Source organism: Mustela lutreola, chromosome 1, assembly GCF_030435805.1.
Source record: "Mustela lutreola isolate mMusLut2 chromosome 1, mMusLut2.pri, whole genome shotgun sequence".
NCBI lineage: Eukaryota > Metazoa > Chordata > Mammalia > Carnivora > Mustelidae > Mustela > Mustela lutreola.
In genome coordinates this window covers 249020699-249048540 of record NC_081290.1, presented here as the reverse complement: position 1 = coordinate 249048540, position 27842 = coordinate 249020699, and the positions used below count along the sequence as shown (strand labels likewise).

Below are 27842 nucleotides of genomic sequence, written 5' to 3'. Positions count from 1 at the left end.
AGTGATCAGACATTTGGAAAGAAAAATATAAGGTGGGGGGCACCTGGGTGGCTTAGTGAGTTGAGTGCCTGATGTGATTCGGCTCAGGTCATGATCTCAGGGTCGTGGGATCTCAGGCTCTGTGCTCAGGCTGCTTGTCTCTCTCCCTCTACTCCTTCCCCAAATAAATAAAATCTTTAAAAAAAAAATTTGGTAAAAAGGCCTAATGCAGAGTAGGAACTTAATAGCCACCATACAGAGCCTACTACATGCCTATAAATGTTTATCTGTTGGTATAAACATTTTGCACACATTAGTTCATTTACTCCTCACCCTATGAAATAGACATTATTATTTCTTTTTTTCAGAGCAGAAATTTGAAATGTAGAGAGGTAAAGCAGTAACTTGTCCAAGGCTATAAGTAAGTGGCACAGCCAGGATTTGAACCCATCCGGGCTCCGGAAACCCTTGGACATTTCTACCATGTTGCTTCTCTGAATACAAACACAAAAGTTAATTCAAATCATTTATCTCCTCCGTGATACCCACCTCTGGATTCTAGGCTCCTTCTTCTATTCAGTTACATTCTCACTGAAAGATTTTTAAAAATACATAAAAACCCCAAACCTAGTTCTATCCCTTGTTGTCTGCGTGCCCTTGGGCAAGTTACTCAACTTCTGTGAGGTTCCGTTTATTCAGCTGTAAAATGGGCATAATAAGGCCTCCTTGAGAAGGTGGCCGTGAAGACTCACTGAAGTTCCTGGCCTGACCCACCCTGGGGCTCGGGAAGTGGGGGCAGTGGAGTGGGATGGTAAAGAGGGGAGGTCTCAAATCAACATGCTCGCTTTAAATCATAACCTTCACGATGCCAATTACCTCTGCACCCTTTGACCCGGCGTCCTTGTTTATAAGATGGGGAGAATACGACCTACATCATGGGGCTGTGAGGAAGATGAAATGAGCTCATCTATATAAAAGGACACAGAATCTGCCACCATGCTTAACCTTCCTGTTAGCTCTAATCCTATCACCTGTTCAAAAAATCATCAACGGCACCATGCTTCCCATTGAATTAAATTCAGACTTTTCACACTGCTCTTCAAGGCAGTAACATCCACCCACTCTTCCCTAGATCATGTCCAACGCTTCTGGGGGAGGCAGTGCATGTGGAAGTTAAAAGGATGGGCTTTAGAAATGACCCAGTCAAGCAGGCCCTCGGTTCTGGGCAAGTGAATTTCTATGCGCCTTTCTGTATCTCAGTTTTAGTTTCCTTAAAATGGGGATTATATCAAATGTCTTATAAAACAGCCTGGTAGTCCATGACCCAGGCCAAACCCAGGTGACCATATGTTTTTGTGACCAGAGCTCTCCTGGAACACGGCCACACTCACTTGTCATCTTTAGCTGCTCTCGTGTAATGGTGGCACAGCTGAGTGGCTGTGAGAGAGAGATTTGGGCCCGCAAAGGTTCAAGTATTGACGATCTAGCTCTTTGCAGAAAAGACTGGCCAGTCTATTAGAAGGACTGAAGGAGCTAAGAGGCCTACCATACCAGAGGCTCAGTAGTAATAATTATGATCACCTTCAGGAAAACTCAACCTCACATCTCCCCATCTCTGTCTGCCTGACTACCTCTACCTGGGGTCACCCGGCAAGGCTCAATTCCTAGGTCAGCCCCTCCATGAAGTCACCCCGGATTTCCCAACTGCATCCGGAGCTGCACATGACACAGAGATTGTAGGTAACATGGACGTTAGCACTACCTTCCCACCCTTCCTGCCAGGTGTGGCCAGAGACCGTGTCCCATCCATCTTTGCTGCTCAGTAACACCTCCCAAGGTGGGGACACAGAGCAGTCGGAAAATACGTGGTTGCCAGGTTGAGCTCAACAGAGAGAAAGAGGACAAATCTCTGGGAAACTGATTACATTTGAGATAAGAACGTAGGCTCTCAGCAGATCCTCAAACCAGACTCTCAAATCTCTATTGATTCAAAGAGGAAGAGACAGAGAAAATAAATCACTCCGTGGCTCAAGCTCATTAATCAGGACCCATCCAACAAGAATCATTAATTATCTGGAGTGTCCCCTCCCCTCCCCTCTCCCCAGCTCTCAACTTTTTAAAGAAGTCACAAGAAAACACATTGATTGTAAGAATCTGTTTTCAGGGCCCATGCTAAGCCTAGACATAAGTCAGACCCATCGCTCTCACTCACTCTTTTAGTAGCTCAGGCAGTGAGTGTCATTCTTTCAAGGGGCACCCTTGGAAAATCAACTCACAATATCCGTAGTCAAAGGCTCCGTCAGATTTGGCACCTCGCAAAAAGGCCACAGTGTGTGTTTTAAAGATACTAAGTAAGGGCTAACGCATACAGAGCTTCCTGTCCAAGCTTTAGGGTTCCAGAAACAATTGCTCCAGAGCCTCACGGTCCCCACGCTTCTAGAGACCGGGGTCTGCTGATGCTCTTACCCGGGACCCCACTGATCCTTGTTCTGTGAACTTCTAGTCGCCATGGACCAGAAAAAGAACCCCACAGTAGGAAAGAACACAAGCACTGCTCCCACCTCCAGCTCCAAATCTGATCATTCTAGAGCAAAGCTCTAGGACAACGTCCCACTACTGTGTGAGGAGCCTTCTGCACGGATTCCTTCCTCTCACTGTCTGCTGCTATGCCACCTGCTATGTCCCCTCAGCCCCTCTAACTGGGGACTCAATACTTCCGAAGTGCTCAGTGAAGGAGAGAAGCTACTGTCAAAGGCTTGAAGAGATAAAAGAGGGAAGGAAGGCGGTGACAGCTGAGGAGTGAATTTGGTTCAATTCACTTATTACCCCTGACAGAATTTCAAAGAGTGTGTCATTTGTTTGCTTTTAACTCCCCATCATTCCGTATCACAGAGGCTGCAATCAAAGAGGGAAAATTTTGACAGATCGATTGAAATAAAAAAAACCCGATTATTAGTTGTAACAAGAAAACTGATAATAATTGCACTCTGTTAAATCAACGGGGATAAGAATGTTGCTAAATTTACACTGCAATTAGCCCTCCTGGAAGGGGTGGGGGTAGCGTTCCAGGAAACCGGAGAACAATTTCACAAAGCGACTGCACGGAAAGTGGGTGCCGTTCAGAACTCGGCCACAAATGCGGACCTCTGTGCCGGACAGCCGGATGGATCCCAAAGGCAGTGGATGGCCTGCGGGACAGACTTTCCAGAACAAAGAGAACAAAACAGATCTCTTAGAAGGAAGTGCCAGTGAGGAGATTAAAGTAAACCCATCAGTAGCCTGGGAGGTGGTTTGCAGTCAATCCGCTGTAAAGGAAATGCTACCGTTTGGCCCCCATTCAAGAGGTCTGGCTCCAGGCTTCGGCCATGACATCAACCAGTATTCCCACGACAAGGCGGTAGGCAGTTAAATGGCTTAGTTCTGATGGCTCTGAAGTTCCAAAAGGACACTGTCACAACATACAGAGTGTTCACTTAGTACCTGAACACGGCAAAGAACTCCCGCCTTGTTTAAAACTGCTGCGTCGAAAACCACCAATCAAATAGGGAAAATGGTGTCACCCACACAGTGGAGAAAGAAGTGGAACACAGAGAAGTCAGTCCTTTGCTCAAGATCACACAGCACAGCAGGGGCCAGGCCGGGCCAGCAGCCCCGCTACCTGGTTTCTGTGAAGAAGAGTCCGGTTCTGCTCAGAATCCTTGGTGCTCATGTCACGGCCACCCTGAAAGGCGAGAACTCTCTGTCCACGCCCATCTTTGCCACCTGGTGCATTACTCAGGTCCTGTGTGGTTTTTCCATTGACCGCAGTAATTGCAAGGGCAGCGTGTCTGTAGTCAGTCTCCTGAGCTGGCACGGCTCAGGGCAGAGAGCTGGCTCTGCCTCTTACCAGCTGGGTGGCCTTGGTGAGTCACAGCCCCACAGAGCATCTGTGCCCCTCACTTGTGTGGCGGGGACATACGGGCTTACTACACGAGAGCATGTGTGTAAGTGGTTAACCCAGCGTCTAGCGCATAGTATGAAATAAGGAGTGGTTATTAATATTCAAATTAATAAACACTGGCTATCTAAGTTTGGGGGAATAAGTCATTCTAGATTGCTGGGAGTTTATATTTCTGAAAGCCACACATATTTAGCTATTCTATTGGGAAACTTTCCTAAATGGATTATTTTGATTCCCGCTTTTTAAATTAACCCAATTTTACTTATTCTTTTTTTTTTTTAAAGATTTTTTTTTTTTTTTTTTTTGACAGAGAGAGATCACAAGTAGGCAGAGATGCAAGCAGAGAGAGAGAGGAGGAAGCAGGCTCCCTGCTGAGCAGAGAGCCCGATGCGGGACTCGATCCCAGAACCCTGAGATCATGACCTAAGCCGAAGGCAGCGGCTTAACCCAATGAGCCACCCAGGCGCCCCCAAATTTTACTTATTCTTGATGGCTCACAGACATTACTATGAATTATAGTATTTTGACATATGTCAGGATGACCTTAAGGTGTACTGAGCCTTCCTTAAAAGAGCCCAGAGTCCTTTGGGTGTAAATTTTAGGTATGAATCAAGCAAGAATCTTGAAAGCACTTCTCCATCAACAAACATACATTTGTAGAAAGATTCTGTGGCACACCTTTGAGCTGCTCCAAGGTTTGCTAGGCTTTAGGGCCCATCTCCAGCCAGGTAAGGCTGCTAGAAAGCTGGGCTCCATGAGCACAGAGTGAGACATGACTGAGTTCTACAATCCCCACCTGAGCACATGCAGAATAATACTGCCGGCTCAACACTCAACAAACATGTAACATACGTGTAGAATGGGTAACAGGAACTTCTTAATACCAAGGAATATATATCCTTCTCAAGACAGAAGACTGAAGCATTGGGAGGGAGGAGCCCACTGCTGGATTTCATTATTCAGGATTTCTACCTTCCTCCACATCCTGGCACCATCCTTACTCCTACTTGAACTGTGAATATCAAGTCAAGATAAATTGCTTCTGAGCCACATGCAAACCTTGACGCATTAGGCCGATGCTGTCTGAGCCCCCACCCATGCTGGGTCCTGCTCATGCTGTAGGCTTGCGGAGGATAAGAATTCCCATTGGTCAAAGGTCTACAAGGAGTCAAGTAAAAGAAAGCCTTCTAGAATCAGACCATTTTCGTTCCAACCCTGCCTCGATCACTTCCTGGCAGAGTTCTCCTGGGCAAAATACTTAAACCATCTGAGCTAAATTTCCTTATCTGTAAAAAGAATCAACCACCGATTCAGGTTATTCTGAGGTTGAAAGGAGACAATCTCACCGTGCCTGGCACAGGGTATGTTGGTCATGATTCTAATTAGCATGAAGATGGTCACCTACAATGGGAGTTTTGCAAACAATGATTCCTTTCATGCCCCACTTACTCTCGTGGCAGATCTCATTGCCCTCTCTACAGATGAGAAAGGGGAGGTTCCATGAGCAGAAATCCCCCCATGTCCCAGGAAATGGATGCAGGGTTTTAAAGCAGTGACTCTGGCTCCTAGAAACGCCAGGCTTCTATGGAGAGGCCCCCACAGGAACCACACTCCACAGAAGGTCACGTGTGTTGGCAATGTGGGGAAAGAGCAAGGCTTACCCCATCATAGCCATTACAGTGTCACACTCTCCTGCCCCTGGGAACAGAGCTGGCTGCTTGTCACTCAGGACCCGCAGATCTCAGAGGGGGGAGCTGACGCTTTCCCATGTCACCCCAGCACAAAGCAAACATGGTGTCACAGCAGCATCACGACCGTAAAAATTGAAATGCCAATGTAACATGTTACCATTGTGTGACTCTCTCTGAATCGGGAAATGCTCAGGAGTAAGGTGCCCCTGGTTCTTCCAGTCTGGAGGAGGGCAAGGCTGGCCCGGGACCCTGTGTAGCAGACCCAAGGGAAAGGCCTGGGAACAGCCCCACGGCAATACAATGGTGGCATTGTCTGTCAGGAGCACAGGAAGCTGCAGGTGAGTACACACACTGGCTCCAGAGGTTTTGAAAGGGTGGCTTCAGAAAAGTAAACGAGGCTGGTGAACCTGCTGGAAGGGACTGGGGAGATCTCAAGGAGGAGCACGTGGGTTTCTGCTTATCCCACTCCATGACATAAGGCCTAGGATTCCCTTGCTTGCCACTCTGTTCTCCTGGAACCAGAGCTGCTCTGCACCGTACTTTACAGGACACAGAGCACATACCCCTCACTTCCTCACCTGATCAGACCCCGTACTATGAGAGGGTGCCTGTTTTTGTTGAGGGCCTCCTGGGTGCCAAGTGTCCCACACTTGTGATCTCATCAACACTCTCTCCCCGCTGGAGGAGCGGCTCCCAGAGGACAGAAATTCTGTGTTACTCACCACATTTCCCCCAAACATCTAGCAGAGTGCCTTGCATGCAATAGGTGCTTACTATTTATTGACTCAGCGAATGATCATCTCCCCATCATATACTGGAAAACAGAAGCTCTAGAAGGTGAGCTCACACAGCTAATAGTAAGGGACACCCCAGTTGACCCAGGAAGCCTTGCCCACAGCTACCGCAGCTCACAACAGTAAAATGTGTATTCCAGTCTCTCATGGGCCTCCCTGGAAAGTCAGATGAGGCCACATAAGGAACAAGACTGGAATGCTTACTGGGCGTGTCAGAGCCCAGTGGGGTCCCCTCTAAGGTACTTCCTCTCACCCGGGGCAGCCCCAGGAGCAAGGTCAGAACCACGCTCAACCATGAGCCTGGTAGCTCTGAGACAGCCCAGGGTCCAAGTCCACCAGAAAGTTCTCTAGTATTTTCTCCCCCTTCCTATGCTTATTACTAACTAACCATACATATTCTTCTGCGGTAGCTACGAGGGGACTCAGGCCCTTCCAGGAGGTTGGGGTGGCTGCCACAAACACCCTTTTTGACAGAAAACCTCCCAAACACCACAACAACTGTTCAGAGATGCCTGGCAGGGCAACCACCCCTGAGGGGCTAACCACCTCAGTGAGGATTTGGGCCTCTCTCCACTCTGTTCATAAATGGACTTTTTCTGTAGTAGCCTCTATCCACCCTCCCAACGTCCACAGTCCCCTCAGCTGTAGACTACAGGTAAAGGGTATCAGAGATGGTGCCTCCCGGACCCCCAAACTAGCCCAAAGGCCTCAGTTCCACTCAACAGGCAGAGGCCTCCCAGGACTTTCGGCCCCACCAGGCCCAACCAAGACTTCAGAAACCTGTGTGACCTCTTACACTTCCATTTCCTCTTCATAGGCCTGAGAGGATAGTACGTAGAGAAGGGACCTCAAAAATCCCACATGTGTTTGGACACAGAGCCCACGGAGGCTCCATGACCACGGGCAAGCCACCTCTCTCCAATCCTCAGCTTCCACTTCTGGCAGATGGACGCTTCACCTGTTACTCATGGTAGGGACTGTTGTATCTATTGTGAGAAGAGACCGGTTTCTAACATGCTTAGCACAGGGCCTGGTACACAGGTGCTGCCTTTAAACATTTGTTTCCTTTCCTGGCTTGTCTCCACGACCCCAACTATAAACACCTCTGGTCCACGGCTCACACCACAGGCTCCAGGCCATGCTAAGCTTCAGTCCCTGCTGGTGGGTTGGGTTTTGTTGGTTGGGCATGTCCTCCCTCATCCCCTCATCCCCCCTACTTAGTAGGATGATCCCTTCTCCTAGAAAGGAAAACTGCCTGCCAGCCTTCTGCCCCTTCTTGACAATTCTGGGGTCCTCACACTTAAAAGTCTCATACGCCGGCTCTCCAAACCCTACATTCAATGCACACATAGTCCTCTCTGCGCATGGTGCTGTCACTCCCCCACTGCCTGGCAAATGCCTATTCAGGATCCTAAAACCCAGACCCAGGGTCAGTCCCTATAAAGCCATTCCCAACCCACTTTTCACCCTAAACATGGAGTTACTGGTTCCTTCTTCTTGGACCAAAAGCACTTTGCACATGCTTTTTATGGTGGCTTTTATAACAATGGATTCACCTGTCTCCAGTCCCAGCGTCCCCAGAGTCGAGCACAAGTTTTATACATCTTGGGAACACTTGCACAATGCCCGACACACCACAGGGGTTTCGTAAAAAGGCACGTATTGACTTAATGGGTGGGTGAACGGAAGCAAAATGAAGGGACGGACTGGTGGACGTTCAGATGGGTGGACATATGGGTGGGTGGGCGGGAGAAAGATAGGTGAGTGAGTATACGGAGAGGTGAATGGACAGATGGATAGGCACAATGGATGAATGGATCTGTTCCCCTTCACTGCCTAGATTATAAAGTCCATGAAATCACCACGGTGTTTCCTGTAGCTTTTAGACCAGACAGAGCGCAAGGCACAGGACGGGAGCTGGTGGGAGACATTCCGCTGAGACAGTTTCCAGGAGCATAGGAGCAGGACCCACTTAACGGGGGCATGTAAGTGCTATCTAACAACATACAAATACACACACACAGACACAAAACACCTGATGGTCCACTGCAGTAGACTCATAAAGGCTCAGGAGAGTTGATGACTCAATTTTAGGGGAATTTGCAAGTTGGTTGTTAAAAATAGCCCTTATTCATAAGGAAATAGAAGAAAGAGAAATTAGGAAAACAGTACCATTTACGATTGCATCAAAAACAATAAAATACTTAGGAATAAATTTAACCACCAAGGTGAAAAGATGTGTATACCGGAAACTACAAGACATTAATGAAAAAAATGGATAAAGTCGGGTGCCTGGGTGGCTCAGTCGGTTAAGTACTAGACTCTTGGTTTTGGCTCAGGTCACGATCCCAGGTCATGGGACCCAGCCTGAAATAGGGTTTCTTGCTTGGCATGGTGTCTGCTTGAGATTCCCCCACCTTTTTCTTCCCCATCTGCTCTTCCCTTACCCCTTGTGCTCTTAAATAAATAAATAAAATCTTAAGTAATTGAAAAAGTCACAAATGGTGGGGCGCCTGGGTGGCTCAGTGGGTTAAGCCTCTACCTTCAGCTCAGGTCATGATCTCAGGGTCCTGGGATCAAGCCCTGCATTGGGCTCTCTGCACAGCAGGGAGCTTGCTTCCCACCCCCTACTCTGTCTGCCTCTCTGCCTACTTGTGATCTCTGTCAAATAAATAAATAAAATATTTAAAAAGAAAGAAAGAAAAAGACACCAATGGAAAGATATTCCATGCTCATGGATTGAGAAGATACGGTTAAAATGTCCATACTCCCCAAAGCAATATACACATTCCGTGCAATTACTATCAAAATTCAAAGGACATTTTCACAGAACTAGAACAATGCTAAAATTTGTATGGAACCACACTAGGCCCTGAAGAGCCAAAGCACTCTGGAGAAAGAACAAAGCTGTAGGCATCACATAGTCTGGTTTCAAACTACATCACAAAGCTAGAGTAATCAAAATGTGTGGTATTGGCATAAAAACAGACATTTGACAGCCACAGCAAAAGGAGGAAACTGGACCACTGTCACAACAGACACAAAAAGTACCTCAAAATGGATTAAAGACTTGAACATAAGACCTGAAACCATAAAAGTCCTAGGAGAAAACAAGGAGGAGGGTTCCTTGCCGTAAGTCTTGGCAATGATTCTTGACTCGGACACCAAAAGCAAAGGCAACAAAAGCAAACACAAACGCAGATTCATGGATTGGTGGTTGCCAGAGATAAGGGGAAAGGGGGTAGACAGGTGAAGGAGGATCAAGAAATACCAACTTGCACTTAAGTCACGAGATGTAAGGTACATTGTGAGGAATACGGCCAATAATAGCGTATTAACTTTGTATGGTATCCAGACTGTATGATCACCAGACTTACTGCGGTGATCATTTTGCAATGTATACAAACACTGAATCACTATGTTGTTCACCTGAAACTAATATTGTATGTGAATTACACCTCAATAAGAAAATAAACAACGGGGCGCCTGGGTGGCTCAGAGGGTTAAGCCTCCGCCTTCGGCTAAGGTCATGATCCCAGGGTCCTGGGACTGAGCCCCACATGAGGGTCTCTGCTCAGCAGGGAGCCTACTTCCCTTCCTCTCTCTCTCTTTGCCTGCCTCTCTGCCTACTTGTGATCTCTGTCTGTCAAATAAATAAATAAAAGAAAAATTTTTTAAAAAAGGAAATAAACAAGTAGACTACATTAAACTAAAAGGCTTCTGCACAAAGGAAACCATCAACAAAAAGGCAGCTTACCAAATGGGGGAAAATTTTTGCTTACAAAATACAAATTTTGCTTACAAATCACATATCTCATAAGGGGCTAATATCCAAAATCTCTTAAGAACTCATAAAACTCAATAAGAAAAAAAATGAATCTAATTCAATACAAGGCAGAAGATCTGAAGAGACGTTTTTTCCCAAAGATGACACACAGATGGCCAACAGGTACTTGAAATGATTCTTATCACCATTCACTAACAGGGAAATGCAAATCACAATCACACTGAGAGTTCACCTCTGACCTGTTAGGATAGCTTTTAGCAAAACGCAAGAAATAATATGTGCTGGTGAGGATGCAGAGGAAAGGGAACAGCTGTGTACTGTTGGTGGGAATGCCAACTGGTGCAGCCACTGTGGAAAGCAGCGTGGGGTTTCCTCAAAATATTAAAAATAGAATTACCACCTGATCCAGCAATTCCACATCTGGGTATTTATCTGAAAGAAATAAAAACACTAACTTGAAAGGATACCTGCACCCCCATGTTCACGTCAGCATTAATTATAATAGGCAAGATACAGACAAGCTAAGTGTCCATCAACGGATAAACAGATAAAGAACCAGTGATACACACACAGAAGTACTATTCAGCAACAAAAAAGAATGAAATCTTGCCATTAGTTACAACACGGACAGACCTCAAGGACATTATGCTAAGTAAAATAAGTCAGACAGAAGGACAAATACCAGATCATCTCTCTCTCCTCTAAGTGTAATCTTTTTTTTTTTTTTAAAGATTATTTATTTATTTATTTGACAGACAGAAATCACAAGTAGACAGAGAGGCAGGCAGAGAGAGAGGGGAAGCAGGCTCCCCGCTGAGCAGAGAGCCCAATGCGGGGTTCGATCCCACGACCCTGGGATCATGACCTGAGCCGAAGGCAGAGGCTTTAACCCACTGAGCCACCCAGGCACCCCTCTAAGTGCAATCTTAAACAAGCTCATAGAAAGAACTGATTAGTGTTTGCCAGAGATTGGAGGTTGGGGCAGAATGGGTGAGCTAGTTTTGTTTGGTTTAAATAAATCAAAGAATAAAATATTAGTCAAAGACTGGGTTTTCATCTTTGGGCAGTTTCTTAGGTGTTCAACTTCATGTTTCCAAGTCGACTTAAAATTATTCAAAATATTCTCAAAAGGATTAATATGATCTCCGGGATTAGATATTCCTAGTCTCTCTCCAGTGTTCTTTTATGGGGTGATTCCTGAATCCCTAAAGACTACTTTATCCACCGTTACAATGACAGAATCGGTGATAAAAAGAATCTGTAGTGATCTGATACAATCCTAAATTTATAGTGGAAATGAGGCCGATTGAAATTGAATTATTTTTATATTATCCTCAACCCTAAATATATGGCACTGTATGTTCCTAAAAATAAATGTGTAGGCAAATCATTCATGACCCCATAACTTAAAGAAAATTCATGAAGCAAAAATGTAACTCTCGTGTATCTTTAAGCTAAACTTGGAAAGCTGAGCAGTCTGAAAAACATTTAAAATTGTTTAATTAAAATTCCTTTCCAACTTCACTGAGATTTAATTGACGTACCACGACCTGCATATACTGTGCAACTGGATGTGTTCTAACCTACAGACACCCATGAAACCATCGCTACCATCAAGGTCACAAACATTTCTCCCAACCCCAAGAACTTCCTTGCAACCCTTTATCTATCCCCGACTCGTCTGCAGCTGCAAAGCTAGCAATGCTCAGCTTCATGTCATTACAGAGTCATCGGGGTTTTCCAGAACTATAGAGGTTTTTGAAAAATTATATAAAACAATTAAATTTCCTAAAGGTGGTACTACTCAAAACTCATCACTTCCTATTTTATGACATTTTGCTGTTGTCTTGCGGTTCTTTACCTCTATAAGATCTGTAGAAAGGAAACAGTATATAATGGTGTACTATAGTCCATCTCTTCCCAGCTCAATTCAGAGAGGACAGGTTGGTAGATTTAAGTCAGCCTTGGCCGCAGGAGGTACCCCAGTGCGCAGCAGGATTTTTCCCTTGGAAAACTCAATCATTAAAAATGCCACTGGCCATACACAGGTGAGACTTGGGGAAAATGCCCTTACTCACTCCCATCCCCCACCCAGGAGGTTTCGCTGTTACACAGAATAATGAGCCACAGGATGCAAATGTCGGGGGAGCGGAGACTGAGCTGAAAGGCTTTGCGCGAGAAAAAGTGAATTCAAGGAGGTTTTAAGAGAGATTTGGAACAAGAGGAGAGGCTGTGGCGTGGGAGGAGGAACGATGCCGTGGGAGGCAAAAGTCTGGAGGCATTTCATGCAGCTGTACACAATCAAAAAGCTTCCCCCTGAAATCTTCAATAAAATCTATACTCTTACTGGTGCTTTCTCGGGCAAGTGGAATCGTTCCGAGGAAGGCCAAGAAGTGCCAAGTCCTGTCTCCCAGGTGGTGAAGGGACGGGGGCAGAACGAGTTGCAGCCAAGGTTAGGTTACTCCCCGGGAAAGAGAGTGAGGAGGTTTGTCCACAGGGCCAAGTGGGTAAGTGGTGAGGTCATGGTATCCCTTTGCAGCACCTCACGGGGAACTGGCCCTGGGGCAGCTGCTCCAGGAACACCCCTGAAAGGCTCTCTGGGCTGCCTGGCCCCTCCTCCCGCACACGCCTCCTGGGTTTCGGTGAAGGTCGCCCTAACATTTAAGGTGCTGCACAGCTACCTAGCTCCTCCTGGGCCCCCCCCCCCACTGACTCCATCCTCGCCCTACCCCCACCCCCACCTGGCCCTGCTCACAGTGGTCTCCCTCTCCCCCTTCCCAGACAGCGAGCCTGACCAGGTCCTCAGCCTGACCCAGGTGCTCAAAACTCACCTGACTCCCCTTCCATCAGGCTTGCTAGGTGCCAGGCCTGCAGCTTTGCCAAGGTGAGAGTCACCGTTCCCAGCTAACATTTACATCTCCAGTGGGGTCCTCAGTGCTTTAAAGGCCAGAGATGGAAGTGAGTTAATTGTAATCACTCTCGCAAACTTGAGAGAGAGTGCCTTTTTTTTTTTTTTTTTGGTAATGGTAAAAAGGTTTGTTGTTTTCATTTGGGTTTCTTAGGGCCAATCCTGGACCACTGTGGGTGGGTGGCTGGCTATTTAACCTGTAGATTGCTTATTAAAATTCACAACACCCAGTGCAAACCATCTGCATGCTTGTTGATTATTTAAGGATGCCCCCTTGCGCAGGAAGCCTGAGTCTTGGGCGACAGTTTAAGGATTAACCCCCGGGTCAGGTTTCTTGAGATTACAGAGCAGCCTGATTTATCTGGGAGAAGCCATCCAGGGAGGAACCCCGGTGCATGAGGTATGAGCTGTCCCCTTTCCTGCGGGAGGGGCTGTGATTGAAGGCGGAGCGGAAAGCAAGGTGGCGGGGTCCTCCTTTAGTTTCACCTAGAAAAAGAGGGAGGTGGAACACCTTGGATAGGGGTCCTGGGAAGTAAATGGAGCAGGTCTCCTTATTCTCCCCCGCCCCTGCTACCAGGCAGGTTTATGGTTAACACATTAACGATAACTTCCAAGAGGGGTGCCTGGGTGACGCAGGGGTTAAAGCCTCTGCCTTCAGCTCAGGTTATCCCAGAGTCCTGGGATTGATCCCCCCCCCCCCCCCCCCCCCCGCACCGGTCTCTCTGCTCAGCAGGGAGCCTGCTTCCTCCTCTCTCTCTGCCTGCCTCTCTGTCTACTTGTGATCTCTGTCTGTCAAATAAATAAATAAATATTAAAAAAATAAAAGATAACTTCCAAGAATGTCTCTATACCAAGGAGAAAATGTTGTACAGTGGTTGCAAGTGAGAGGTCAGATCAAACTCTTGTTGAAAACAAGACAATGGACCCAAAATGGAGTCACTTATGCTAAGCCCCGCATCACCAAACTGGGACTTAAGTACAATTTTGTCTCTCCCAGAAAAGGCATCTTAAACCAGCCAGTCAGGAATCACCTGATCAGCACTAGTTGGGTAATCTGCCTGATCAACTTCCTTGATCCCACTCCCGTCTGCCTATAGAAGTCACTTTGTAAAGCTCCTGTGGGACCCTTTCCATGCGCTAGATTGGACACAGTCTGATTGTAATCGATTTTTCTGTTGTTGCTCAAATAAGCCGTTCAGATGCTTGCTAGGCCTCAGCTGATCTCTTAACACCCTGGCTTCACCTCTTAACGTATGCAGATCCAGGTAAGTCGCTTAAGTTCAAGCTCAGTTTCCTTATCTGTAAAAGGGAGAAGATCATAGTACCTAGTATAAACTTAGACTAAGGGGGCACCTGGGTGGCTCAGTGAGTTAAAGCCTCTGCCTTCTGCTCAGGTCATGATCCCAAGACCTGGGATCGAGCCCCACATCGGGCTCTCTGCTCAGCAGGGAGCCTGCTTCCCCTACCCTTGCCTCTCTGCCTACTTGTGAACTCTGTCAAATAAATAAAATCTTAAAAAAAAAAAAAAATAGACTAAGGATCAAAGGAGGGAAAAAAAAAATGATGCACCTGTGAGCATACACACAGATACTCAAAGAACAAAGAAGGCCCAAGTACTCGAAGTCACCAGGCCCAGGGGAGCCCGAGAAGGTCTGACATCCTCACCGATGGTCAGAGCTACGTCCCACCGGGCAGGGTGCTGGCCAAGACAGTGCTGTGCCATTTGTGGGAAAGACACCCAGGCTTTCAACTATCTGGAGGTCGGCAGTTCCCAGCAGTGGCTGGCATTACCCTGCTCTTTCCCTTCTCAGCAACTGCATGGCCAAGACACTTGGCCACGGTAGACATGGCCGTTATGCCTCGGGCCCTTCTCCAAGCCCAGGTGTCTGAGCACTCAGGCCTGGGGCACGTCAGGTTTCTTGTGTTTTGTATTTTTATAATAGGCCTTTACTAGCAAGACTACCAGATACCAAGTTGGCCAGGAAAGAAGGGCATCTCCCCTACCCCAGGGGACAACCTGGCCCAGAGCACAAAGATACTATTTATTCTACAAGGTCCGGGGAAGAAAACCCCGACTGATTCATCTCAAGATGAATGAAGTCCTCATGACTACAGCAGGGCCCCCGGGCTCCTGTCCGCAGTGCTCACAAACGGTGAATCTCTTTCACAGACATCCCGGAGCCATGCCACGTTGTTCCCATTTTACAGATGGGGAAGGGGAGACCTCAGCTGGACAAAATTTAGCATCAGCACTGCAGCCCAGGTACTCAAACTCAGCCCAGCCATCCCCGGGGTCCCACGGCAGTTATGAAAACGACGCCAAGTCACTGGACAGCCAGGACAGGGAGGAAGTTCTAGGACCAAACTGGAGAGTCTTCTCTTCCAGGGAAAATAGAAATTGGAGGTCGGGGTCTCTCCAGGTCCGGCAGGAGACAGAAATCCCCGGGCAGTCTATGAGATGTGTTCATCAAAGCACAGAACCACAGACCATAGCTTCCTCTACTGGAACGTCTATTTTTAACATCCTACCTCAAAAGGAATCTCCTCCACAGGGCAGGGAGTCTAGATCCTGGATTATTACTAAAAAATAGTAATAATCCAAAGACTTCCCCATTAATCGCGCTTCGCCTGGGTAGCGTTAGACACCTAAAGCAAAAGACACACCAGCGTCCAGAACCCCAGCCGCCTTCCACCTTTAAATGAGCCAACACGACGGAGGAAGGAGACAACAGGAGGATGAAAATATTCAGAGAGCTCAGTCGCTGGGTTCACCTGGAAAATGGCCTCAAAACTGCATCAAAAGGTTAGACTGCACAGTGAGTTGGCCTACATCATTTATGCCATTCATACACTGAGCATATTTTTGCAGGAAAGGGCAACACAGAACACCTGCTCACCTAAGCAAATGTTCTGGGGGCATACGCGTTTAACAGTGAACCACTCCAGAGTCGGTTCTACGCGGCAATCATTAAGCAAAGAGGAGACGCACACTCCGCCTGGAAATATGAGCCCTTCCGAAACCTTATAACATGAATGGTGCCTAGGACGTCGGGGTAGGGGCAGGACGGGAAGATAAGCTACCTTGGTTTTTGCAAACTAAGCAACCATATCACAGTGACCGTTTTGCTGGTCGAACCAGAGAGCCACTCCACCACGAGCATCTGGACTGCTGCCAGCCCCAGTGTCACACAGACCCCAGGGCTGAAGGAGAAGGAGGCCTAACAGGAAAAAAATCTTGCCTTTTGGCTCTGTGTGGCAAGCTCTCACACCGATTCCGCACAGTGAGAGGCAAGCCACAGAGGCAGCCGCTAGCTAGCTGGAAAGTCCCATGAGGGTAGCCCTGGCCAGGGATGGGAGGTCAGCAGCGCCCTTCCTAGGCCTCGCAGGATGAGAAGGGACTTCACATAGCCCCAGAATAAATCCTTTCTACAGTGCCCTCTAGAATACGCTTGTAATCTACGCAAACCCTTAACAGAGGTCAATCTTTTTCTCCCCATTTGCACCTGCTGAGGCTCACAGTTGAGAAAATACACCACACCTGTTGGCTTATGCAACTGTATTTTTTTAAGGCCGTCAACAACTTCCAGACAAATCCTCTCTACCTGCTCTAACTGCAGGGAGCTCAGGGAAGCATTCCACAATTGAAAAGCCCCCCACGGAGCCCTTGTGCTCCTACCTAGCTGAGAAAACAACCTACAACCATCTGTCTCCACCAGCCTGATTCAAACAAACTTCATCACCCCTCCCCAGAGACTCCGCCAGCGCCATCCAGGTTCCTTACTGCTTTGTAATGGTCGCAGGAGTCCCGACTCTGGCCCCGGGCAGGAACCCACAAGTTGATGCTTATAGGCATGGCTCGAACCTCGGGCGCGCAGTCTGGGGAGCCACCAGCCAGCACCCTCTCCGGGCGTCTAGTTCAAAGCACTGTGGAGGCGTGTGAAGCCTCGAAGGTTAATTTTAGCTGAAGTCACGCTCCCGCTGCGGTCAGATTTTCTTACACAGGCCACCTCCTGAATAGCGGCAGCTTATGTTACCCCGGCCTGCTGGGCCGCCCTCTGGCCCTCGGCCCTGACTAGAGCGCTGTGATTCTTCCCCCACCCAATTCTCCTCGCCCTCCAAAATAACCTGACTCTCTGTGCTTACATTTTCATGACACGCTTGAGAGAAATAAATCACGGTTCCTTTGGCTGTACCAGGCAAACAAACCTGGGGGATCGCTCCCCGCTTGCCCGTGCTTGGCAAAGGCCGAGCAAGAAAGCTCGAGCCCGTGGGGCTGCACAGGCCTCCCTTCAGCCAGGCAGTGGCTGCTGGGGCCACACAGAGGCAGAGACCTGATATGCTTTCATCTTCTCAAGTGGGGTTTGGACAAACTCTGTGCGTGGTGCCAACACATGGCTCATCTTTTGCCTGACAATTTCTCTGGGAGGAACAAGAGTGTCTGTCCTCCTGTTTCTCTGAAAGCCTGATAAAGGAGAAGACTCTGCATGTTTCCACCCCAAAGTCTTACTCCTGCAAAGCAAGAGAGTGTGAGCCTTCACTCAACCTCACTGAGCTTTTGAAAAGGCTATCTGGTCACCCGCACAGCCGTGGGTTCCAGATCTCAGTGAGTGGACAAGTGTAGACACAGGAAGGAGATCACTAGAAGCAGCCGATTTCTGGCCTTGCTTCCTGCTAAGCCCGGTGATTGGAACCTGGCCACTTAGCGGACTGGTTTGTACAAGGAAGGGCTGGTTGCCTGCCTGAGGGAATTCTGGTCTGCTCTTGAGGTGGCCTTTTTTGTGGACAGGACCATAGAAAGACTATGGAACAATTAAATCCAAAGCGGACTCCCGTGATCTCCCAACAAATCCCACGGCCTATAACCTTGCAAGAAAAGCACTGGTGTGCAGTGTTTGAAATAGGTGTTACCGCCACACCCAGAAACTGCTCTGGGTAGGAGGCAGTGGAATGTCCTTGCCTCACCTGAGGTCTACCTGTTCCATCCTCCCCCGGCATCCTTGGCCTCTCCATAACACTCACTATGCTTGTGAGGATTTCATTCATTTAAGTATTTACTGAGCTAGTAGTACTCTGTAGCAGATACTCTTCTAGATTTGGAGGACTGAACGGTAAATAAGAAAGTGCTGTCCCGTGGCTTTCATTCTATGGAGGTCGAGGGGTGGGAGAGAGAGACAAAATGGCAATAAACTCACAAGCCAGCTAATACAAGAGAATGACGAATACTATAAAGAAAATGCAGTAGAGAATGTGTGGCAAGGGCTGGAAGGATGCTATGGTAGAGCCATCAGGAATGGCCTCTCTAAGGAGGTGACATTTAAATAGAGACCTAACTGGTAAGAAGAAAACCGCCATGCAAACATGAAGTGCAGTGGTTCTCCCAGAGCAGGAGCAGCAACACATGGGGACCTGTTAGACATTCAGATGCTCAGGACTCACTCCAGATCGCCTGAATCCAAAACTCTGAGGGGTGAGCCCAGCAGTCTGGGTTTGAACAAACCTCCCTGAATGATTCTTGTACACACTACACCTTGGGACCCACTGATCTAGGGGAAGAACATTCCAGGTGAGGGGCTTTATCGACAGCAAGGATCTCTGGTTTTGTTCAGTGTTAGAAGCCCCAGCCATGAGCCCAGTGCCTACCCCTGGGCACTGGTGACTGCTGTCACCAATATATAATTCTGACTGCTGGCCAGGCTTTAAGTCCCAGCTCCTAGAGCCCAGATAAAGATCACAGAAAGAGATACACTGCAAAAGTGTTATGTTCAGGGGCACCTGGGCACTGTAGTCGGTTAAGCACCTGATTCCTGTTTCAGCTCAGGTCATGATCTCAGTGTCCTGAGATCAAGTCCCAGGTTGGGCTCTGCACTCAGTACAGAGTCTGCTTGGGATTCTTTCTCCCTTTCCCTGTGACTCCCTTTCCCTACTCCTGCTCTTTCTCTCTAAAACAAATAAATAAGTCTTTTTTTTTTTTTATGTTATATTCATAAAACCTCAGTGAAAGCACCCACAAAGGAAGCAAAGAAGGTCATTTTGAATCCAGGTGGCCAGTGGGAGGCTTTCTGTAGTGCCTGAAACTGCCAGCTGCTGAGACTGACTTTTCCCAATCTAATAAAACTTGGCATCACAAAGTTGGCAATTAGATTTCCTGTAAAAGGCTAAATGCTGTGGCCTTCTGCTTCCTGATTCTGAAACTCAGTAAGAAAGGCATTAGTGTGTGGCAGCTGGGATAATCATTTAATTGATCTTTTCCACCCATAGAAGCCTCCCTTCCCTGCTCCAACCCACTGAATTGTAAATCAATGTCACCTTCATTGTGAGCATGAAAAGGGAGGAAAAAACACAGCTCTCCCCAAACCAAATTGGAGTCAATTTCCTAATGGGGCCTTGGTGAGACTCTAAATGGGTGCTGCCATTTCTCCCTCTCTGGCCTCCTCCTGGGCCACCCACACAGCTCCAGCAGGGCTGGTGGCAGCTCTGGCTGACATGCAAAGCAGGAAACAAGGGGCTTCCTATGGTAGGATCTCCATAATATAAAGCGCTTGGATTCTGTCCTTGGTCAGAGTGGATTCAGATCCCCAAGCTGGACAATATTTCAGAAGCACCCAGAAAGCACGGGAATGGAGGATGGGGTCTATAAATATTTATTTTCCTCTTCCTCATTATTGCTGTGTATCATTTCATTCACTGATCCAGCAAGTACTTATAGTGCCTATGCCCTATGCACCCTTTCTGGGGGATATAGAGCAGTGAGCCTAACAGACATGCAACTTACTGTTTTGAGGGAGTGACAGACATGAATCGTAGAAGGATGTCAAATAAAGACATAAAAAGATGTCAGAGGACAATTGTGACAAATGCTATCAAGATGAGTACATGGCACCGTGAGCCCATAATAGGGTTATTCAACCTGTCTAGCTTGTTAAAATACAGATGCCCAGGTCCCAGGTGAGCATCTAAATTAAACTCGGGACATGGGTCCTGACACAGGTGTGTTTAACAGGCTTCACAGAGGTTTCTCACTGTTGGAGTTGGGGTTATAGGCAAGCAAGGAGAGGGGGGTGGGAAGGCCGGAATGATCCGTGTGGTAATTGACCAGAGTTGGAAACACTATATAAATTATAAGGGAAGGGTGCCTGGGTGGCTCAGTGGGTTAAAGCCTCTGCCTTCAGCTCAGGTCATGATCCCAGGGTCCTGGGATGGAGACCTGCATCGGGTTCTCTGCTAGGCAGGGAGCCTGCTTCCTCCTCTCTCTCTGCCTGCCTCTCTGCCTACTTGTGACCTCTCTCTCTCTGTCAAATAAATAAATAAAATCTTTTAAAAAAATAAAATAAAGTAAATTATAAGGGAAGTTTATAAACTAAATGACAGAATAGTTTATTTGTATAAACTATATACTGATCTCTATAGTACATAAGTACAAACTGATGTTTAGTTTATCTCGATATAATATTTGTGGCTATGTCTATATGCATGGATTAGTACACATACATTTATTTCTTTGTTCTTCCGACTGAAAAGGTCTAAAAACAACAACACCCTAGTAGCAACAAGCACACTCAGTGCCCATATCTTGGTTTCTAAGACCATTCTCCAATATAAGGAACCAGGGATCCCCAGAGAAACTGCTGATTCTTTGACTGAGACAGGAAATATTCCAGACTGGTCTGGAGTACTTACAGTGCCAGACAGGAAGGACGTGTGCCCCCACCAAAACATGGTGATGGGAGTGTGCCAAAGAAACAGAGGAGCTAACTGAAAGAGCTCCCTATGGCCATAGCTACAACAACATGAGCAACAAAGTAGGACTGGATTAAGACCCAAAGCATGAAACGAATATCCATGAGCCCATACTGGTATAAGTTAAGTGACTGAATAAATAAATAAACGGGGAGAATAAAGAAATCTCCCATGCAAAAAGAATTCCAAGTCATGTATATAGATATTCAGTTCTCAGGCAAGTGGAGTGTGAATGGCCGCTGCTTCATGCTGGCTGTGCGGAGAATGGTATGGAAAGGGGGCAAGGAGTAACATTATAGGACTGAACCCCATCTCCACTTCATCCAGATGGTTCTGGAGGAGCCTCACCAGGGCTAAGTCCTGTGTATGGCAGGTGCCCCTCTGGCAAATGGCGCTCTACTTCTGTGGTTCTTCTCTCCAGTTCCCAGAGGCCAGGTCTACTTATGAGAAAAGCACGAGACAAATCTCCGTAGGGGGAGGGGGAGCGTTCTACAAAACACCTGACCAGTACTCTGCACAACTGTCAAAAGCATCAAAACCAGGGACGTTTGAGAAACTGCCACAGTCAAGAGGAACCTGAGGAGATAGGATACCTAAACCTAATGAGGCATCCTGGACGGGATCCTGCAACAAAGCTCCTTAGATTTAAAACAAAATGAAACCTAAGGAGATCTGAGTAAAGCATACACTTCACGATAATTTTTAAGTATGGGTTCATTAACTGCGGCAAACGTACCACAGCAGAAGTTGTGAACGGGAGGAGAAATCGGATGTGGAGAAAATGGGAGCTCTCTGCACTATCTTCACACCTTCTCTGACAATTTCAGTCTAGTGTAAAATGACAAGTCCCCTTGCGAAGACAAAACGCAAAGCCCCACAACAGATGATAGCAGGGTCTGAACACTGAGCTCTTACATGCATGCCCCCTGGGGGGTATGTGGATTGGGCCATTCTCAAGGGCAGAATGCCTTGCCTGATTTTCAATGTGAGGTGACAAAACTTCAGAAACAGCATTCACGTGTATACAAACACATACGCAACACACACGGATATATGTGTAAAGTCTATGCTCTAGTGACCCGGTACCAGAAGCTCTTCTAGTGGGGGTGAGGCTTTCTGGAATGCTCATTAGTAACTGCGAAGGATAAAAGGGCTTCACAAAGGAAAGACCATTCAAAACTCCAGGTTTGGCTTTGATCCTTTCAAAAGAGCCATGAAAAGAACTATTTGTGCCCCCAAGAATAAGAATCTCCCAGTTAACAACCCGGAGCCCAATCTCAAAAGATCCCATTTGTTCCTGAAGATTTTGCATTTGATTCTTCCTCACCTTGAAGAGAAGGAATCAAAGTGCCTGAGGCTCCACCAAATTAACCAGATCCAAAGTGATGGGGGACACTGGAAGTAATAAGGTAAGTTAGAAAACACCAGATTCTAAGAGCTTTCGTTGAGTTAAAAAACGTCTCCAAAATGAATTTAATACTCAATGGCCCATGGTCTGAGGATTTCTTAGGAACATTTTTTAGATCCTCCATGTGCTTGGAAACGTGAGTCAGCTTTCAGCAGCAATAGGTGGCAGCATTTCTGTTCTCTTGGCCACATTCAACATAATTTACTATTAATAGACAATTAGAATACAAGGGTTTTTCAAGGTCCTACCATCTCCTTTGTTTTCCATTAAAGGATAAGCTTTCTTTACAAATTGCTTTTACTGGAAACAAAATCACATCTTTAGAGAAAAAAAAAAAAAAGAAAACAAAAGAAAAAAATAAAGTGACAAATTAATTTCCCTAAACATAATAAAGCTAATTTCATCATCTTGTTTTGGCCATCTGCTTCGTAGATGCTAATCTAACTGCGTTTTCTACTGCCCGATAACTTGCTTAATTCAGTTAGCTCCAGTGACCCTGCTTTTGTGAAATGTTCTCCATGAGCCCTTCCCCTGGTGACTTCTACACCAGGAACCGGCTGAGCCAGGAGCATCTCTGTGGAGCAGCGGCGAGGCGGCCCCTTTCCAGCTGCCTGTCCGTCCGAGAATGAAGTTTTTCTATTTTTTTTTTCTAAAGATTTTATTTATTTATTAGGCAGAGAAGCAGGCAGAGAGAGAAGAGGAAGCAGGCTCCCTGCTGAGCAGAGAGCCTGACGTGGGGCTCGATCCTAGGACCTTGGGATCACGACCTAAGCCGCAGGCAGAGGCTTTAACCCATGGAGCCACCCAGGGGCCCCCGAGAATTAAGTTTTAAAGAAGCCAGCTATGGTGGCCTGAGTTTTAGCTGAAATGCGTTAGGTTATGAGTACCATGGAGCACCTCCTGGGTGTCAGGCACTAAACCCTTTATAGGCACTCGCTGCACTGAATCCTTATAATTTCACACTTGCTTTCTCTGACTAGTCCCATCGTGCTCCTGAGAAATCAGAAATCCGAAGAGGTTAAAACCCTTGCTTAAGCTCTCAAAACCAGCCCTGTCTGACCCAATAGTCTAAGCCTTCGGCCACTATTCAGGTAACTCAGGGTGACAGAGGGGGCCGCTTCTAAGCCTGGGCTTCTGCAGAAGCACCAAGTTCAGTGTGACACAAATGTGCAAAATGGGGATTTCAAGGGAAAATCAGAAAGCTGGTTTCCAGACATTCCCTGCTCTATCAGATGGAGGATATAAAAAGAGAGGAAAGTGTGGTGAGAGGATTTGTTTGAGAGGAGGGTGTCGTTGGAGAACTTAGAGCTGTAAGCCCATCCTCTATGCACTTGCTTTGATGGGGTCATGGGGGATCTTGAGATGAGCCTTCCTGCCATGGTGCGGGATGCTGTGGTCTGGGATCTGCCTCCCGCCCTGAGAACCTTGAGGGTAGAGCAGGAGAGATGGTGGAGCCAGGGACCATTTCGGGCTGCAGCTGGTCTGTAGCTCCCACTGTTAGGCCAAGAAAACTGAGTGTCTCCTTGGAGAGAGTGCACACTGGGGTTCATCTCAGGTTCTAGAAGGGGGTCCTTGGAGCGCCCCACAAAAGAAAGCCACAGCTTTCAACAGAGCAGAGAACTAGCTTAGGAAGGTACCATCCTAGCAGTCATCTTTCTCCATGTACAGCTCCCTGGAAATAGAGGGGGAAGGCCGACTGTTTTCACCCTCCCTCTGCAGGGTCCTGATTAGGATTCAGGTTTGGAGCTTTGATTAGTATTACTGGGAAAGATGCTATAATTCCTCATTTGAGACTCTCTTTGCAAATGATTGTGACCACCGGGCTTTCTATGAAAGAGCAGAAAGGCCAAGGACTGAGAGAACCTTAGTCTCAGGGCAAGGAAAAAAAAAAAAAAAACAACCCATGGGGCTTTGTCCATGATCCACACACCACATTCATCCGAATCATTGCTTACGCGGAGTAGTCTCAGTTCTCGCTGTCTGCAGAATCCCCTGGGAAACTTTTAAAAAACACAGATGTCTAGATCCCACCTTTGAAGAGTGATTCAGTAGGTTTGAGTGACCTACACAGCTGCCTTTTTTTTTTTTTTTTTCCTTTTCAATGTTTTCTAGAGAGTTCTGATGCCCAGGCAGAGTTGAGAATGATCAGATCATGCTCTACTTTGAGATGACGTGGGTAATTATCTCTAGAGGGAGAAAGGGGGAGGATCTCATCAGCACTTCAGTTACTTCTTAATGTTCAGATAATCGAGATTATACAGTGAATAGGGCAGCATGGTCACTCAGTATATGCTCCCGAGGAGGGCCTCAGCACTGCTCTTTCTTGTCTCTCCAAGTCTTAGCATATGGCAGCGGACAAAAGCAGTATGAGAATATGAAAAATCAATGCCCCACCTCCTCTCCAGAAAAAAATCTACGTTTTATAGATTAGTGGACTGAGATTCACGGACTCCATTGGCCTCAGGTCTGGCAGTGACCAAGAAGTGAGGCTTTCAGCCCAGGCCTCCTGCTTCCCAAGGGCAGGCTCTCAATCATGGTACCTTCGTCCTTCTGTGAGCTGCCACAACCGTGGAGATAAAGTCATTCTCTCTCCTGGCCCCAACCCTGATCCTGATCCACAGTTGAAGTACTTGAGAAGAGGGTAATGTGATGACAGCGCAAGTGACTGAACATCAACGTCAAGGCCACTAGGAAATAGGCATCACATGCCAGGTGATATCCCCTGGACGGAGAAATGGAATTCAGGAAGGGAAGATTTTCCATTGAGAACTATACCAGAGAATTCAGCCACCTACCTACCAAATGCATCAGATTAGAAAGCCCAAAGGGATCTTGCCTGACATTTTAGGGCCTTGTTTCTTCTCGTAGGAGGGTGTGGGAAAGAAGCTGTGTGAAGACGGCGGCACACTGTGGCCCCTGAGGACAACTCAGCATGAATGAGCTTTTTAAAAAATTGCACATGCAATCAACTACCCAGCACCAAGTGGGCGAGACATCAGGGGACAAAATAAATAAATAAAAACCCGTAGTGACATTCCAGGTGCAGAAATCAGACACGCATGGTTTCGTGGAAATGACCCAGGCTTTGATTCTCGGCAGGGGTCGGTTTGAATTCCGGCTCTGTCACTTACCAACTGACCCAGTGACTCTGGGTAAGCCATTTAGCCTTTGGAAAATCCCAGCAGCCACAACATAGGACTCCCTCAAGATTTCGCTGCGCATCTTTTTTTGAGAACCTAGACCAGCCTGGTTGCATATTTCAAACAAATGGAAAGAGACAGCCCAATAAGGAAAGGCGGCTTCACGGCGCATGAAAATTTAATGTCAGTGACAGTCAGGTTTGGCCCTAGTCGATAGGAAGCATAAATAGCTGTCACCTAATGGCCAGGTCCTCTTGAAAATGGGTTATTCATCTGAGCCCATCTCCCACGGGACAGCTGCAAATACCATCAATAGTGGCACTAGGCAACGGCCTTATTTATAGCCATTTATAGCCAAGATTCCAAAGATAGAAGAGGTCAGGGAGGCCGAATCCTTCTCCAGACTCCCAGATTCCTAGACGGTGGAGAGGTGAGGCGGGAGAACAGGTCTTACAGGATTGTCTGAAGACAGTGGGAAGACTGTCAATGAAAGCGAGACAAACTGAAAAGGAGAGGTTTGAAAAGAAAGAAGCCACGAAAGGAGGAGGTGGAGGAGGTTCTCCCTATGCCTGGCATGCTGAATCAGCACCCCTCATCTGTGAGACTGCCTCATCTCTCAGCTCATACCTCGCCTCGGGTAAGTAGAAGACGTCTCAGAATCCCCCAGCATGCATCCAGGGTCACGTGAGGGCCATCCAGTTTCCCCAGCCACACCTGGCATGAAAGCATTCTTTGATGCCCACGGAATCAAGTCCCAAATCCTTGACTTGACTTTCAAGAGCTGCTGCTTCTGGAGATGCCCCTGACTGCCCCCTCCTCGCCTTCACCTCAGCCCAGTGAGACTACTGGTGATTGCTCAGAGAGAACCACCTCTTTCCAGCCTCAGGGCCTTCACTCCTACTGAAGAATGCACCGTCTCCACAAATGGGGATCCTGTGTATTTCTCAAAGAAAAGTTGGTTCAAATACCACTCTTCCCCCTACCCCAATTTTTCCTTGAGCTTTTCATCCGTGTACTTAAGTGTCTTGATTCCTATTTTCCATGTTAAGGTCTCTGAGGGCAGGATCTCTGATCATTACCTCCATACCCCCTTGCAGTTTTGTGCTAACTTAAGTGCCAGGAAGTGTTTGTGGGGATGGATGGAAAGAAGGACAGAAAGAATGGACGGATGTGATGGATTACCAAGAAACCATCAGGGAACACATTACTCATGATGTCACCGTCATCCAGGACGGCCCACAGATGGAATGTCCCGGTTATCACAAAATTCTGATAAATACAGTGCTCCTCCCACAACACCATTCACAGGTTTGACCACTGATAACTACCAGCTCAAATCTACCTTGCATTTCAGGTGGAACAGACAAAACTGCCTTTGGTTGACGAATCAAAAAGCACTTGGATATCTCGCAAGACTCAAGGTGAGGAATCTCCTGGTCGGTAGCGTACTGTATGGTGTGTGTGTGGGGGTGGTCTTCAGAGTTGTGGAAGCATAATTGAAAATGCATAATTTTTCTATATTCCCTTCCACAGTGGAGTCTTATAAAGCTCATATGAACATTATATAGTTGTGGGTTTTTTTAAGATTTTATTTATTTATTTGACAGAGAGAGATCACAAGTAGGCAGAGAGGCAAGCAGAGAGAGAGGAAGAAGCAGGCTCCCTGCTAAGCAGAGAGGCTGATGCCAGGCTCAATCCTAGGACCCTGAGATCATGACCTGAGCCGAAGGCAGAAGGCAGAGGCTTAACCCACTGAGCCAGCCAGGCGCCCCTGAACATTATATAGTTTGTTTTTTTTTTTTTTTTTAAAGATTTTATTTATTTATTTGACAGACAGAGATCACAAGTAGGCAGAGCAGCAGGCAGAGAGAGAGGGGGAAGCAGGCTCCCCGCCGAGCAGAGAGCCTGATGTGGGGCTTGATCCCAGGACCCTGGGATCATGACCTGAGCTGAAGGCAGAGGCTTAATGCACTGAGCCACCCAGGTGCCCCAACATCATATAGTTTTAACTGGGTGACGCTACGAACCAGAGGCACAGGGATGGACACGGGGACACACACACACACACTCTCCTGCTCTTCCCACTCTGACCCAATGAGCAGCCCTGAATTCAGAAAAAGACAGTAGTAAAATAAATAAATAAATAAATAAATAAATAAAAAAAAAATAAAAAAACAAAAGAAGAAAAAGACAGTAGTAGAAGTCACTATGCACACCGGCCAGAGATCACATTCTGACCTCCCTCTCCTGTCTCCTCCTGAATCCCAGCCCTCCCTGGCCTTCAAGTTCTTCTCACCCCTGGCCAAATATCCCTAGACACAGCCCAGGACCACTTCCCAAAGCCACCAGCCCCCAATGGGGAGAGGGGGAGGAAACACACGTCCAACAAGTCAGGCCACTATTATTTTTAACTTGGCTCCTTTGTGCTCACAGGTAGAACCGGTTCTGTGGCACCAGC

The 27842-nt window shown here is 47.2% G+C and overlaps 1 protein-coding gene across 8 annotated transcripts in view; it reads right to left on the bottom strand.

Annotated features, from left to right (window-relative positions):
• The window catches only part of NAV2 (neuron navigator 2), a 395626-nt gene that overhangs the window by 272193 nt on the left and 95591 nt on the right, over positions 1-27842 (bottom strand). Inside the window, exon 1 of one of the 8 annotated variants that reach the window (XM_059138207.1) lies at positions 16881-17017. The exons of the other annotated variants lie outside the window; for them this stretch is intronic. Coding sequence (XP_058994190.1) covers positions 16881-16952 — 72 coding nt within the window. The 5' untranslated portion in view covers positions 16953-17017. Of the gene's footprint in view, positions 1-16880; positions 17018-27842 lie in introns of those variants that run through there. 8 annotated transcript variants of the gene reach the window in all.